This window comes from Vulpes lagopus, chromosome X (genome assembly GCF_018345385.1).
Source record: "Vulpes lagopus strain Blue_001 chromosome X, ASM1834538v1, whole genome shotgun sequence".
NCBI lineage: Eukaryota > Metazoa > Chordata > Mammalia > Carnivora > Canidae > Vulpes > Vulpes lagopus.
The window spans coordinates 54039068-54054817 of NC_054848.1; the positions used below are offsets into that span (position 1 = coordinate 54039068).

Genomic DNA, 15750 nt, shown 5'->3' on the forward strand with positions numbered 1-15750 from the left:
TGCACAGGACAATTTTCTTTTTTTTCTTTTTTTAATTTATTTTTTATTGGTGTCCAACTTGCCAACATATAGCATAACACCCAGTGCTCATCCCATCAAGTGCCCCCCTCAGTGCCCGTCACCCAGTCACCCCCGCACCCCACCCACCTCCCTTTCTACCACCCCTTGTTCGTTTCCCAGAGTTAGGAGTCTCTCATGTTCTGTTTCCCTTTCTGATATTTTTCTAAGTAGAGAAGTCTCTGGGCTTTTGTATCATGGAGAGTTCTGTTAAAGTGAGGAAATCTGGAGAAGGAATTCAATCCTCTAAAGTCATCCTCTTGTCCAGGAGTCATTTTGTTCATGCTTCTCTGTGGGCCAACTTTCTGTAAGTATGCAAGTGTGAGAAGCACACTTACCTAAACCTAGTTACAGAAGAGCAAAGAGGAACAGCTGCAGCACTAGAATACAGCAGGAGCTTTTTCCCAAATGCTTTCTAACATTTTCATAAGTGAACATCCTCTGTTTACACTGCAATCATTATTCTCTTTTTTTTTTTTTTCATTATTCTCTTTGACTAGAGGAGTTTCTGGGTATAATTCTTCCAAAATTATATTAGCAATCACAGGAGATTCACAGTCTTGACACTGAAGTTTGTACTACCCACGGAACACCCTCTAACTTGAAAATCAGTTAGGCCTGTTAATTCTGGGACATAGAACAATCTAATATGCACCCTCCTCTGTGTCTCTGCCAACCAGAGAACAATGAGGGAGAAGCAGACCTTACAAACAGGTTAGGGAAGTTTCCTGACTGCCAGGGGTAAGTCAGTCGTCCTCATGGAACCTTAGTCTTGGGAGGAAATTTAGAGAAATCATCAAGGCCAAACTTCATTTCACTAACAGAAAAATTAAGGCTCAGAGAGAGATAGGGATTTGCCCAAAGTACATCTGTGGCAGAGCTGGTGCTTACAGCCTTATCTCCTGTCTACAGATTTTGTGTTCTCTCCGCTGCACTAGCTGGAATTGAAACTTGGGCACTAAATAAGCCTGACTTGGAAGCTGCCCAAATCTGAAGGGAGATGGCTTTCCTGTTTAGCATCTTGAAATTGGCTAATCTAGAAACTGGACAGATCCAATCTTTTGTTGCTGCTATGTGCATGGAAAATGGTAAAGCTCCTTCCTGCCTCTGGGTCTTTAAGGCTACAAGGGAGTCTCCAAGGGAAAGAAGCTCTGTGGACCTTCCTTTCTTTCCTCCCTGGGGAAGGAGCCCCATAATGACCCTGTTGTTTCAGTCCAAACGCAGACATGGCTAAACATGGACAACAGGCCTCTTGAATGGCATTGCAATGGGGATTGAGTTTCTGGAGCATGCAGCATTATTTTTAAAGGAGGTCCTGATAAATCAGGTCAGGATTCTCCTGCCTAAGAGTCTGGGGAGCAAGGAGTCAGAGTTAAGGAAGTATTTAAGTGAGACTTAAGAGGGTTACATTTAAAACTAAGAAAGTACCATAGGTGGAGATACTGTCATGGAGTCTGGCCAAAGCCTTCTATTCCTGGGATTTCCACAAAACTGTGAGAAAGCAGTGAAGGGAAGAAGATGCCCTCTCCCCCGAGCCACCTGCAGTGCGTGAATTGGGCTGCACAGAGCAAAGGAAGTAAACTGGAGCTGCAGATTTTGGTACAAGACCACAGTTATGACCTGTCAAATAGCTACATCCTGGTAGCTGGGAATACTGGGAATGCATTCCTGGGAATGTTGAAAAGACTGGAATATAGAATAGATGGGCTGGGATTTTTCTGAAAAGATAGAGAGGAGGAAATGGGGAGGAGTTGGTGGGCTTACTTACATTGGAGAAGGGGTGCCTGGATGGCTCAGTCGGTTAAGTGTCTGCCTTCAGCTCAGGTCATGGTCTCAGGGTCCTGGGATTGAGCCTTGCATTGCCCCACACCGGGCTCCCTGCTTAGTGAGGACTCCTCCCTCGCCCTTTCCTCCCTACCCTTGTTCCCTCACTTGCTGTTCACTCTCTCTCTCTCAAATAAATTTCAAAAATCTTAAAAAAAATAATACATTGGAGAATAGGGCCTCAGAGGAAGGATGCTGGGAAGCCAGATTATTTAGCCTATAAAAATGGAGGTTGATAGGTGACTTAATGTCTATGAGCATATGAGGGTTATTATGTGTATGATGGTAACTATTCTTCTCTATCAACACAAAGATTAGAATAAAACCTTAAATTGCCTCAGGAGGAATTTCAGCTAAATATACGGAAGAACTTCCTAACAGTGAGGGGGTGATAAACACTGGAACATGTTACCAAGGGAGTTTACAGAAATTGCCTTTCCCAGAGACCTTTAAAAATAGGGTTTAGAGAGGTCAGCTGAGAAAGAAAAACTTGCCAGCTGTCTCCTCAGCTTTTTCTACTCTCCACCTCTCCTTCTTTCATTCAATCTCTCTCTCCCTGCCTTCCTTTGCCCCCCTCTCTTCATGCCCCTTCACCTCTTATTTCCCCAATTCCTTCCCATTCCTCATTTACAGCTACCACCACCCCTATACCAAACTGTAGTTCCTGTATATCTTGACTTCTGTAGGAAACCTTCCTAGTGTTGATATTATTCCCAATGTCAGGCTGTCCTCCTAGCTCCCTCTTCCTATCTGCATCAAGTCCACCAAATTGGGCAGTAAACATGAAAGTGACACTCTTCAACTACAGCCCAATTCTCAATTCAAAACAGTGACCCACACATCTAGCCACTTGATAATTCTAATCTCTTGGACTCAGCTGAAATGCAACCTCCTTTTTGAAGCCTTCTCTGACCTCTAAAGCATTTTGTCCCTACTATTAATATAGCACTTATACTATCTTGTGCCTGTATCTGTTTCCCCAGTAGACTGAGCTCCTTAGGGGTCCCTGGGTGGCTCAGACATTTTTGTTTGTTTGTTTGTTTGTTGTTTGTTTGTTTGGCTCAGGATCCTGGGATTGAGCCCACATCGGGCTCCCTGCTCAACGGGGAGTCTGCTTCACCCTCTCCCTCTGCCCCTCCATTCGCTTGTGCTCTCTCTTGTGCTCTCTCTCTTTTTCTCTCTCAAATAAATAAATAACATCTGGGGACTCCTGGGTGGCTCAGCAGTTGAGAGTCTGCCTTCATCTCAGGGCATGATCCCTGGGTCCAGGAATCAAGTCATACATCGGGTTCCCCGCAGGAAGCCTGCTTCTTCCTCTGTGTATGTCTCTGCCTCTCTCTGTGTGTCTCTCATGAATAAATAAAATCTTTTAAGAACAAACAGAGATCCCTGGGTGGCGCAGTGGTTTGGCGCCTGCCTTTGGCCCAGGACGCGATCCTGGAGACCCGGGATCGAATCCCACGTCAGGTTCCCGGTGCATGGAGCCTGCTTCTCCCTCTGCCTGTGTCTCCGCCTCTCTCTCTCTCTCTCTGTTTGACTATCATAAATTAAAAAAACAAACAAATAAATAAATAAAATCTTTAAAAAAAAAGATTGAGCTCCTTAAGGGTCATTTATTTCTATATCGTCAAACTAGCTCTGTAAATAATTATTCATGAAAGAGGATAGGGTGTGTGTGTATGTTGTATAATAAAGGTGTTCACCTCTGTAACAGCAGAAGTCCCAAAGGGCTGACTTTGTGTCTTTGGAAGTCTGTAGAACAGTATGTTTGTTATCAGTAAATAACTACAAATTTAACACTGAATTTGTCTTTTAGGAAAGAAGGCAGGACCTCCTGGGCCCAATGGCCCTCCAGGCCCTCCAGGCCCTCCAGGACCCCAGGGACCCCCAGGGATTCCAGGAATTCCTGGGATTCCAGGAACAACTGTTATGGGACCACCTGGCCCTCCAGGTCCTCCTGGTCCTCAGGGACCCCCTGGCCTACAGGGACCTTCTGGTGAGTTCCTCTGTCTCTCCACCTGCCCCAGGCTCTTTGCAAGTACTTTAAAAAAGCAGGAGTGGGTGATCCTGAGAGCAGTTTCCAATGGTGGTGATGGCTTTGGCGAGCAATAAGAAAAGCAGGTCTCCCAGGTCAGTGGGAAGCTAGGAATTGGACAAGCCAGTAGGGCCTGACTTATTCTAACTTCTTGTGTATACCAACCTGTCAAGGACAGGCCACCTGTTCTTGACCTTCCCGTCGTAAGTCCTCCCTGATTCTGGGCCTCCCTGCAGTGAGCCAGTAAACTCATACGTGCCAGAGCCAGTGGCCCTGAGGGTTTATACTAGATTTCCAGTGGGGGATGGATTTAGTTTGCTCTGATTTCCAACATCTAATACTACATGTTTATGTCTGACTGGAAACAGGGGAGGAATGTTGGGGACTGGAAAAAAAATTACAAGCCCTAGAACAGTCTCATCCTATGAACTCTGAAATGCCTTTCCCAGAAAGGTAGACAAGTAGTCACTGGTGACCAAAGAGCTGGAAACTTTTCAGCCACTTGGGCTGTGGAAGAAGCAAGTGCAGCCACTAAGACTGAGCAGTCAAGTGCCTCTTGCACTACATCCCTACCCCCCACACACACATTGCCCATTCAGATAGCATTGGATCTCTGTGCATCTTTCCCCTTGGACCCAGAAGGGCATCCAAAGGGTATAGATGCCAATCCAAACCTGCCTAATTGGAACTAACAGGAGTCAGCCTGCCAGGGCTTAGGTCAGTTGTTATTTCCTTCTCCTGCTCCCCTCTTGCACCTTGGAGCTTTAAAGAAATGGACTCTTTATGCAGCTGATTTCTCTAGGTCCAAAAATTCTGTAGCAGGACTTGGATTCTTCGACTCATAGTTCAAATGGGGCTAATCAGCATTAGTGTGACCATAAGAGATGGGAGCTGGGGAGGGGGTTTGTTTGTATCCAACCTTTCCACAGATCTTGAGTACTTCCTATGTGCAACAGATATATTGATAAGTGGTCCCTGTTCTCATGAAGTTTATGTCCCAGAGGGGAGAGAGATGATTAAAGAAGTAAGATACTTAAAAATGGCAATGCTCTCTCTGAAGAAAATAAAGGGAGCCAAAGACTAAAGCAAACGGCACAGTCTCGGGGTCACATAGTGACAGGAAGGCACTCTCACCTGTCTCTCCCAGTGCAGAGTGAAGCTTGCCCTGGGGCCAGCATTAGCAAGAGGCCAGTTTACCTGCTGGACGCTGAGCCCACTGAAGAGGCAGGTCAGGGAGGAGTAAGAGAAGTGAGTGGTGTCCTCTCCCATCCCAGGGCTTGGCTGCCCAGAGCAAGTCTTACCACCACTCACTACCTAGCTGAGGAGATAGGGAAGTAGAAGCATGCCCTCTGATTGCCCTGTCCTATTTTTCAGGTACTGCTGATAAAGCTGGACCTCGAGAAAACCAGGTTGGCTGGAAATGGCTCTCTTCTGGGGAGGAGGGAAGGCCAAGAGGCTAGAGCCACCTTTGAGTGGCTCCCTATTAAGTTTGCTGAGGCTCATTTAAAAAAAAGTTTGCTGAAGCTTTGTTTTGTGTGGATACCCTGGAGGTCCAGAGGTTGTTCACTCACAGCCCCCTCCCATCTCCAGGAACAGAAAAGCTTTGCCCCAGGGCCCGCCTGTAACTACCTGTAACTAAGGAAAGGAAGCCTTGCCACAGACATTTTTTCCCATGCACAGAAGACAGTGGGTCACCATAGCCAGGCTCAGTCATCCGCAGAAATGAGCTGCCAGTCAAGCCTAGCCACCTGAGCCTCCGACTTCCCACCCACACCAGACACCTTGTCAGCACTCAGACTGCCTGGGATCTGGAGCTTGAAAACCAGTCAACCAGCTCCAGGCCAAACCCCGCCTGGGTTTCTGCCTTAATGGCCTGAAGGGCTCCTGCCTTGTCTTTGAGCTTCCTAATCTGTTTCTATTGGCAAGTTCTGCTGCCTTTGCCTTGTCTCATGTCAGACTCTTACTACAGCTGTTTGGCCACAGTTAGAAATACACACAGCTGCACAGTGCTTGATGGCTTGCAGGGAATTTTATATCCATCACCTCATTTGATCTTCCAACGTCCCCTGTAAGAGAGGCCAGACAGAGATTCTTAAAATCCCCATTTCATAGTTAGGGAAATGAGGCTCAGTGGCATTCCACTCTCCTGAGGTCACCCAGCCAGGAAGTGATGGAGGTACAAATCACAGTAAGAGGTACCAATCACCAGCAGATCCCAGGTCCCTGGCATCCCAGGACAGGAGAAAGGGATCAGAACTGGGAAATGAGATTGGAAGCCAGAGGGGGAAATATGTTAGCTGGTGGAAATATGAGCATTCAGTGACTACTCTCTCTGTCCTTATCCTCCCAGCCAGCTGTGGTGCATCTACAGGGCCAAGGGTCAGCAATCCAAGTCAAGAATGGTAAGAGTCAAAGTAGGCTCTCCCCTAAGAGGAGCCCTCCGCCCTCCCTCCTCTCTCCGCCCTCCCTCCTCCTTCCTCCCTAGGGGCAGCAGTGGTCTTCAAAGAATCACAGCCTAGCTACTGCCTGGTCCCTGAAGGACCCTGGGCGGCAGGGGCCATTCTCTGCTCCCTTTGCGCTCTACTGGCTGTCCTGGGTAATTACTTGCACCTAGACCGGTTCTAAATGCACATAAATTGCATTTAGAATCACGGGTGAAGAAACAGAAAGGGACTTGAGATATCACTGAGATGGGGAATTCTAGGTAGATGGAGGTTTGTATCAGAGTCACCAAGGAAATTTGTGTAGTTCGATCGACATTTTCACGGTACAAACTAGAGAAGGTAAAACTACAGAAAATTAAATTCTTCATGTCTGATGGGTCTCCACGGAAAATGGGTGGAGGGAGCATTTCTAGGGAGGGGGTCGGTTGTGGAAGGGAAGGCATGCTAGACTCTCCAGGGGGTATGGGATGCTAGTACCTATAAAAAAAAAAGGCGGGGACAGATTTAAGGGGATTAAGAAAACTGATTTAATGTAATCCCTGCATTTAAAAGCTGGGGAACCAGAGTCCCAGAGAGAATGGATCATACGGTAAGAAATCATACTGCCTTATATTTGTCCGGTACTTTAGAGTTTTCAACATGCATTCTTTTGTCTTTCATTTTATGGGATCCTCACAACAGCCAGTGATGTAGGTATCAGCTCCTTTTTGCAGAGACAGAAGCTGAAGCTTAGAGAGGTTAATTAACTGGCCCAAGATTTCAGTTGACTGTAGGAGCTGGCATTCAAAACTATGTCTGATTCTTTCCACGGCACTATGCTACTTCAGTGATGTGCGTACCACTCTACCGAATGATTAGGTTCATTTTCTCCCCCAAAGAAACATGAACATTCATTAAAGAACAGCACTTTGAAATAATGTCCAATCCCCAGGGTGTACACAGCCTGGAATGCATGAACCCCCAGGAGCCTCGAGAAGCAGCAAGCCAGCCAAGATGCCAGATGCTTACAGAGCTTGGAGTGGGAGGGGCTTGGAGTGCAGAGACAGTAAATGAAGGCTAAGAAACCTGCTGCATGGGGACAGCTCCTAAGAGTCCAGTCAGTCCTGAACTGGCTGTGCTGAGCTTCCTTAATGATTGGGCTTAGCTACATCCAGGACTGCTACCTGGATGCCTGCACTTTAATTTCCTCCAGAGTATAAGTAGGGACAGAATAGTAGCAAAACCCAAGCAGTCCTGCTGGGACCAGGTGCCTGGGGCCCTGGGGCCCTGGGGCCGTGGATGGGACATGATCATCATCTGTCCATGGAGGAGTGAGGCTGCCAGGAAATAGATTTGTCTGGATGGACAGGTGGCCTCCATGCTTATTCTATGCCAGAAGCAACAGAGTTCGCTCCCACTACCACACAACAAGACCAGTTCTAACCTCTCGGGGCCAATCCCTTGGAGTAGCTTATGCTGATATTTAGCTCTACCAACAGCCAGAAGGAGGGGGGGAGGAAAGACATCATGCAGAGCAGTCATTTGGAGGGACAGAACCAGGACATCTCCTCCTAACTCCTGTCCCACCCACTGTCGCCTCGAGGGAAGATGGCCACCTATTCCAGGAGGTTCGTGTCTTCACATCTCAGAGAGGCAGGCCTCCTGAGACTAGCCATAGAAGGACATTCACAACTTCTCAGGTGAAGAATGGATGGTTTTGAGGGGTAAAGGCCCCCAGGGCTTGGACTCTCTCCTCTGGTGGTAAGAAGGAACATCCCTCTTTCTGCAGGATTGAAAGGGAAGCTTTTCCTCTGCCTTCACACACTGACTCTCACTGTCCAACGAAGGTGACAGGACTTGCCCCTCTGCCCTCAACGGGGTTGGGCTGACAGATGCTTCACCAGGGGTGCAACTCCCAGACCCCCTCACTAGCCCCTGAGCTGGTTCTAGTGCTGCTTAGTGGTTTATCTCTTACTTTCATAAAGATCCCCCTCTCCTATGGGGCCTTATTTCTGTCAGTCACTCATTCCAGCTGCTATGAAGTCTACCTCACACGCCCCCACCACCGATCCCTAAGGTTCTCCAGGTAGACATTTCCTTGGGCTGAGTGGTTTCATGGGGGGCCCAGGGAAGCCTTCCAGAAAGGACTGGGCATGAAAGCACTGTGAAAAAGGAACTTTTAAGGAGATGAACAAAACCCACAAACGGACAAGACAGGAGAAGGACTCAGGAGCTATGGCTAGAGAAATAGAATAGAATAATAAGACCTAGCCTGCCACTCAGTGTCTGAATTTTGCCTGTGCAGGCCCTAGAACAACAAAGAAAATAGGGCAGCATGCCCATTCTCTTCTTACCCTCACCCCCAATTCCAGCTAGAAGGTGTTAGTTAAGGACCCTTCCAGATAGAGGGGTCAGGAAAGGAGAGAAGGAGACAGATAAGTGGACCTTGGGGGCCTGAGACATGCCTGGCAGCCGCTTGACAAACAGAATACTCTCTCTGCTTCCACATGCTGTTCTTAAAGCTTGGCCTCCTGGCCTAGCCACTTGTTGTTGGCACTGGGATGGGGGAGGTGCCACTCGACATCTCTTGTTTCTGTTGCCCAGATTATCCTGACATGTACTGAGTGACTGCCCTTCTCTCATACTGAGATCTTTCAGGTGGAGTGCTCAATGACTGGTCTCGCATCACCATGAACCCCAAGGTGTTTAAGCTACATCCCCGCAGCGGGGAGCTGGAGGTACTGGTGGACGGCACCTACTTCATCTATAGTCAGGTAGAAGTGAGTACGGTCTTAGGCCTAACTCTTCTTGTATCCAGAATGCAGATCCGTTGCAGGCCACATAGGGGCACTGTGAAGCCAGCCAAGACCTGCTAACCTCCGGCTTTCTGGGGTGACTGGGGTGGGGGCCCTACACTGGGAGGGAGTGGAAAGGAGAAAAGAGAGAAGGGCCAGTTGGAGTTGGGGTTTCCTACCGTCCCCCTCCCCACCACAGCCAGTTATTGTTGAAAAACTGCAAAGAGACCCCTCCCACACTCTGCCATCTGACATTCCCCTGCTGAGCCCCAGGCCCGGATTTCCACCACTGAGCTGTTGAGCTCCAGGGCTAAACTTGATCTCTGATTCAGTGTATATCCCTTGAAAGTCACTGGCAGGGCAGCTGAGCACTCCTTAGCCCCCCAACACCACTAGCTTTACATTAAATAGTGCTCCTGCAAACTGTCTCTCCACCTCAAAAACATTTTTGACAGGGTTTCCTTCCTCTTTCTCCCATCTGCTTATCTCCCTCTCTGGGTCTCTGTCATTTCTTCCTCCACCCCATCATCACTCTCCCGGCCCTTTTGGCCCTTGGTTTTTGTCCTTTGCCTGCCCAGCCACTTTTACTCCTGTTGTTTGCTTCCCCTGGGGTGCCTCCTCAGAGCTAGAGGTAGATGAACCCTGAGGTTGAGCCTTCTGTGGGGCGGGCAGTAGCAGGCAGATGGACAGAAGGACTACGGAGTCAACAGAAGGGTCTCACGGGAGAGTGGCCAGAGAAGGTGGGTTAACAAGCATTTGCTCAGCCCATCACCAAGCATCCTGGCACAGCTTGGGTCCTGACCCAAGAAATCATAGGCCACCTGGATACACTACTTGTCCTGAAGAGCCAACAGAGGGAGCAACCTTTCATAAAGTGATTTAGGATGACACTTTGGAGGGGTTCCCAATCCCCAGGGGGGATATGGGTGTAATCCAAATGTCCTATAGGCCATTTCTCCTAAACTCCTTTTTTTGGGGGGGGGTGGATCAAAGCTTGGGGTGGGATATTTTCTGGACCCAGAATAGAATTGGGAATGGCCTCAGACCTTGAGCCCCATGAAAGCTCGGAAAATCCTCCCCCTTGAAACCAGGCCATTGAACGTATGTTAGCACTTCCTTTGAGCCACAAAGTAAAGTTAGGGGCCTGGGTTTTGTCCTTCCAAATTCTGCAGCTCATTTGTGGTGGATAGCACCACCATTCCCCTCCCCTGTCTCCCTGGATCTGTTTCTTTAATCATCAGGGGGCCAAGGGGCACTGTAAAAATCAGTGAGAGAAATTCAGTCATGGGGGAGGGGGAGCTGCAAGCTGAGTGAGCAGCTGTCCTTCAAGAGTTTAAGAAATGGCAAGTTGTCACAGTGACCTCTCTGGGGAATCAGAGACTTCTAAGATCAGACACAAAAAGTCCTTGGGGCATGGCACTGGACGTTCATGTGTGTTCATTCATCTGTAGCACTGATTGAGCACCTAACGCGTGCAGAGCACCATGCCTCCTGCCAGGGCTGTCCCGGGTGGAGGGCAGGAGAGCTACCCAAGGCAGAAAGGTGTGGTTCCTGCCCACACAGAGTGAAGGACTGGTGTGCTATTCAAAAGGGATTTGCTCTGCCCCCTGAGCCCCACCGAGTAGGGGAAGCGCAGCGTATAAGCCCATCATCACCTTGCCTTCCTGTTGAGCAACGAACACCCCCTCAGGTGGCACTGGCACCGCCCCCCATACACACACAGTGTGCTGTGCTCTGCCAGGAGGCAGCTCAGCTGAGTCTGAGCTGGTCCTGTCTGTTTGTTGCAAGGAAGGGCCCCACCCTCTGCTTCCCCTCCCCCCATCCCTTCTTGTTGCCTCTCACCCAGGTATACTACATCAACTTCACTGACTTTGCCAGCTATGAGGTGGTGGTGGATGAGAAGCCCTTCCTGCAGTGTACCCGCAGCATTGAGACCGGCAAGACCAACTACAATACTTGTTATACTGCAGGCGTCTGCCTCCTCAAAGCCCGGCAGAAGATTGCAGTAAAGATGGTGCACGCCGACATCTCTATCAATATGAGCAAGCACACCACCTTCTTTGGGGCCATCAGGCTGGGTGAGGCCCCAGCATCCTAGACTCCCTCCTGTTTTCTGCCCCTGCCCATGCCCCTGTCCCAGGTTTGGGAGCCAGGACTCCCAGAACCTCACAGTGCTGCTGTGGAGTGAGGTATGTGGGTGTTGCAGCCACAGAGATCAATACCCCAGTGCTATTTATTCCCCAGTGACTCCAGGATGACAAGGCCTGATTAACTTTTCAGAAAGACCTTGGATTAACAGGATGGTTGATGGGGCCCAGGGCTTGCAGGAAGCAGGACCCTCTTCCTCTGCTCCATGTCAACTGGATTATGGCATGACTCTTCAACCTCCAGGTCCCTGTGGTCAAGAGTTACAGTTTCTTGCACTAAAATGGGGTTCCAGGGCAGCAGGCAAGAGAAAGCAAAGGTGTACTCCAGACTGTGGGGGCAAGCCTCTGATCCTAAGTGGCTGTTGTTCCTCTCTTGGGTAGGGCTAGGGTCAAGAGTTGGGGGGAAGGAGAGTGTTGAAGCCAAAGCAGAGGGGCAGGGAGGGGAAAGGTAAACACTTGCAGCAGAGACCTAGGGAAAAACCTGCCAAGCAGGCATCCTGGGAAGTGGAAGCCTTGCTGATCCACAAGGTGGCCCTGCTGGAGGGTCAGAGGGTCGGAGAGCTCTTCCTACTCAGGCTGAGAGCCACTTGGCAGCTTGCCGGGCTTTGGGGACAAGGAGGTTTGCTCTTCTCCAAGCAGTTGCAGGGAATGGCCACAAACCCTCCTGCACAAGAACCTGAGGGCAAATTTGGGGCCACACGTCTTTCACTTTGTTTACAGCCACGTTCCATGCTCAGAAAAATCTCTGGGTCCCCTCCTGATCGCCCCCTTTCCCAGCCTGACCAGAACTCCTGTCTTCTTTCTCCACAGAGCCTACCTCTGTCTAAGACAGGTGCCTCACCTGGGACTTGTGCTTATGTGAGTCTGGGATACTCTTTCAATGACCTGGGCACAACGAGACTTTTCTGTTTATTAAGCAATGCAAATATTCATCTAGTCAACTTGTGTCTGGGGACAAAGGGTTGGACTGGATGACCTCTGGGAGTCCCTTCAAATTCGAATATCTAGGCAGCTTCTATGATAACCTAAGAAAATTCACAACCCCTAGCCTGCTCCTCCTAGGCATCAGCAAGGCAGAACTTTTCTGCCTGACCTCAAAAGGGCAAGAAGTGAGATAGGACAGTGGGGTCTTGTTTGTTTTTTGAGTTTGCTGTGACCCAGTGGCCATTAGCCTAGTCCCTACCCAGTAGGGCAGCTGATGCCCTACTGATCCACCTTGCTTCACTCTGGCTTCAGAAAGCCACAGCAGAGTCACCAAAGATTCCAGTGTTGATGGTCTGATTCTAGGCTCAAGAGAAGCCAGCATCTAAGCATTGGGCAAGGCTCTGCCCTGTAGTCAGATCCAAAGACACCTCCCCACCCCCTGACCCCAGCTTCCCCACTGGATCATATAATGGGACCACTCAAGGGCCTTATATCTAACTGCCTGGGGCCAGCCTGGTTTCTGGATGATGGGTCTAGCCCAAAGCTGGGACAGGCCAATCTTGTACAGTGTGCTACTTTAGCTCCCAAAACAAGTTACCTTTGAGGGGATGGGCAAAAGTCCCTTCAGGCAGCTAAAATCCACCAAGAACAGGTACTCATTTCTCCACTGTGCCTTCCCTTTCCGAACAATTGTAATGCTCAGCCCTTCACAGGTCAGGGCCCAAGGTGGTGGGCTATGCCTCCGTTGCCTGGTTGCTAATGACAACCTTGCAAACCAATTTGGGGTGGACTTTAGGCATGTGTCTGGCCCAGGCTCCTGTAAAGTGCCTTAGGCAGTCCTCAGTTGTAGCAAAAACTGAAGGGAACCTCTCCTTCAAATTTGGAAAGTACTTTCTCTCTCATTATCTCCTTTGAGAATATGATGAATCCCATTGTTTAGACAAGGCTCTCAGAGGTGAAGTGCTTTGACCAGGATCTTAACCAGTTTAAGCCTCAGACCTGGCAGGTCTAACTCCAAAGCTATGCCATTATGCTGCAGCATTGAGTTGAATTTGTGGTCTAGAGAGAACCAATAAAAATGGGAATAAGGACCCAAAATTCTTCAGTGTCCCAGAGACAAATGCAGAAATGCTCATTTACATTTCTTGATGGTAATTCCTTGATGTTCTTTTAGCTGCCAGGGGCTTTGTGGCAAAAGAGTAGGACATTTCTTTGGGAAACACACATCAGCCTTAGAGCTCTTTTGGTCAGAAGAATTGTCTTGGCACCATGTCTAAGCAGCAGGCCTCCAGTACCCACAGAACTGTACCCCTTATGGTCTTCCACCCACCCAATGAATGACCCAACCACCCATCATGTACGGAAACCCCTGCCACAGGCAAAGTTGTCCACTGGTTCCCCTACAGACAGTTATGGGAGCTAGTCCACTTCCCACAGCTACTAAGGGACTCCTTAGCCCTTTCTCCCATACCACAGAGAGCGTTGTACCCCCAGGATGTCTCCTAATGGAGGAAAGACCTGAGAGAGGACTGGCTCTAAAGCCAAATGTGTGTGAGGAGAGGGAAGGAAAAGGCTTCTTAATTGTACCCCTAAGGAACAGTCTGACACCCACCCTGTTGTCCAGGCATGGAGGGGATCATAGTGGGAATAGAATTTGCACAGGGAACAAAAAGAATTTGCACAGGACCCTTTAGCCATTATGAATCCTCAAAAGGAACTAGAGGGGGGGAAGGTGATGAAGGAAGCAATAGACAGCTGGGGAGCCCTGTTGCAGTGAAGTCATTGGCAAAGTGGTGAAGCAATTTACTAGTAAGAGGATGTGGAAATAGATTTACAGTCTGGAATTGCGCTGACCTGAGTTCACCAGAGGGCCAAGGCTAGCATAGAGAATGGGAATGAGGACATTTGTGAGCAAGCAGATGGCAGAGGTTTGAAGGAGAATTGCATGGCGGAGGCCTTTGCCAGCTGCTTGGGCTTCAGCCCCCATTGGGGGCTGCTTGGCCACTGGTTTCTTGGGAAATGTAGTCTTTGCCTTCTGTTCCCCTGCATCCGTCCTGAGCCAAATTTCTTTTGCTAAGCAGGAAAGGGCCAGGAACAAAGACTTTGATCCATGTGTGAGTATGTGTGTTTCATGTAACTTCCAGTGGATGCAGATAGATTTCAGAGAAATTTAGAGCAAGAACCAGAGGCCCAGAGATGGAAGGTGACCTGTCCAAAGTGAACAAGCCGTGACCTACAGACTCAAAGGAGTGAGGGGGTGGAGCAGTCTCTGTCCCACAGGGACCCCTCCTTTCTTCTGCCCAGAGACTCAAGGCTAGAAGCACTCCCTTTCAGGAGCCTGGCAAGGCAGGGAAAAGAGCAGCTGCAGCTGCCACCAGAACTCTTATCCCCGAGACATTCTCCCTGCTCCGGTCTCTGGACTGGAAGGCTCTGGGCTGGCCCAATACCAGGAAGTTCTGAGGCTCCCATGGCATTGCCTCAGCCTCCCTTCCCTGCCCAGAGGCTCCCCTAGGCCATGTGAGCACAAAGAAGGAACCTATCGTTTCTTTTGATTCCTGTCAGGGCTTTCTCCAAAAGGACTTGGGGTGTGTCATTTCTTGATCCAAAATACTTCCACCTAGGGTGAGGGGGTGAGCTTTGTGGTGAGAATGGCCTGGAGTAGGCCCAGTGCTGCTTGGGGGGGGGGTCATCATCCAGTGTGAGATACTATGTATATAAACTATATATAATGTATATAAACTGGGATGTAAGTTTGTGTAAATTAATGGTTTGTTCTTTGCAAATAAAGCTTTTTCCCCCCTTGTTCTTGAAATGGACTTAAATATGCCCTATATGCCAGGTGCTTCTTTGCAAGCATTGCCACACATGAGCTAGGGGAAGGACCAAGGCACCCACTTCAGAGAGCACAACTGAAGGAAGGAGGTCTGAAGATCCTGTCAGAACATATTACATACTCTCTGTGTCCCAGACCACACACACCCCCATCCCCATACCTTAGGTCTTTTCCTGTAACTGCCTGTCCAGTAAGCTCTAGAGGTCCGCAAAAAAGAATCATTGTCCTGAGCCAGAGACACAGCATGGAAGTCCCCTCAGCCTGATACTGTGGCATCATCTGTAACAGACATTCCAGGCCTGAGCCCAGAACAGCTTGGGGAGACCCAGCCTCCAGCTCCCCCATGATGTATCCTTCCACTTTGCAGATGAGGAGACAGTGCTCAAGGAGTTCAAGTTAGCTAACCCAAGGTCACCCAACTATAGAAAGGCTACTTGAACATTCAAAAGGCTGTTGACAAGATATTATGCTGTAAGCTTTCTTTTAAACACAGAGATGCCATGAAATTTAGGGCAGAGGTTGCTCAAGGATAGGAAATGGGCAAAATGATCAGAGGAGAATAATTGTAGGGTAGCTGTCCAACTTACAAAGGTCAATCACATTCAGTACAATCAATCTTCCTGGTAGCCTCTGAGGTAAGCAGGGGAGGAATCCTTGGTCCTGTTTTATAGGGGAGGAAGCTCAGGCTAAGAGATGACAGATTGCTCCATGT

General features: G+C 49.0%; 1 protein-coding gene across 4 annotated transcripts in view; it reads left to right on the top strand.

Annotated features, from left to right (window-relative positions):
• EDA (ectodysplasin A) overlaps positions 1-15008 on the top strand; it is a 435889-nt gene extending 420881 nt beyond the window's left edge. Inside the window, exons 4-8 of one of the 4 annotated variants that reach the window (XM_041741022.1) lie at positions 3698-3877; positions 5291-5325; positions 6267-6318; positions 8998-9119; positions 10981-15008. In XM_041741022.1, coding sequence (XP_041596956.1) covers positions 3698-3877; positions 5291-5325; positions 6267-6318; positions 8998-9119; positions 10981-11232 — 641 coding nt within the window. In that variant the 3' untranslated portion in view covers positions 11233-15008. Of the gene's footprint in view, positions 1-3697; positions 3878-5290; positions 5326-6266; positions 6319-8988; positions 9120-10980 lie in introns of all 4 variants that reach the window. The other 3 variants (XM_041741023.1, XM_041741020.1, XM_041741021.1) reach the window with 3 other exon arrangements.
• Positions 15009-15750: the final 742 nt, after the last annotated feature.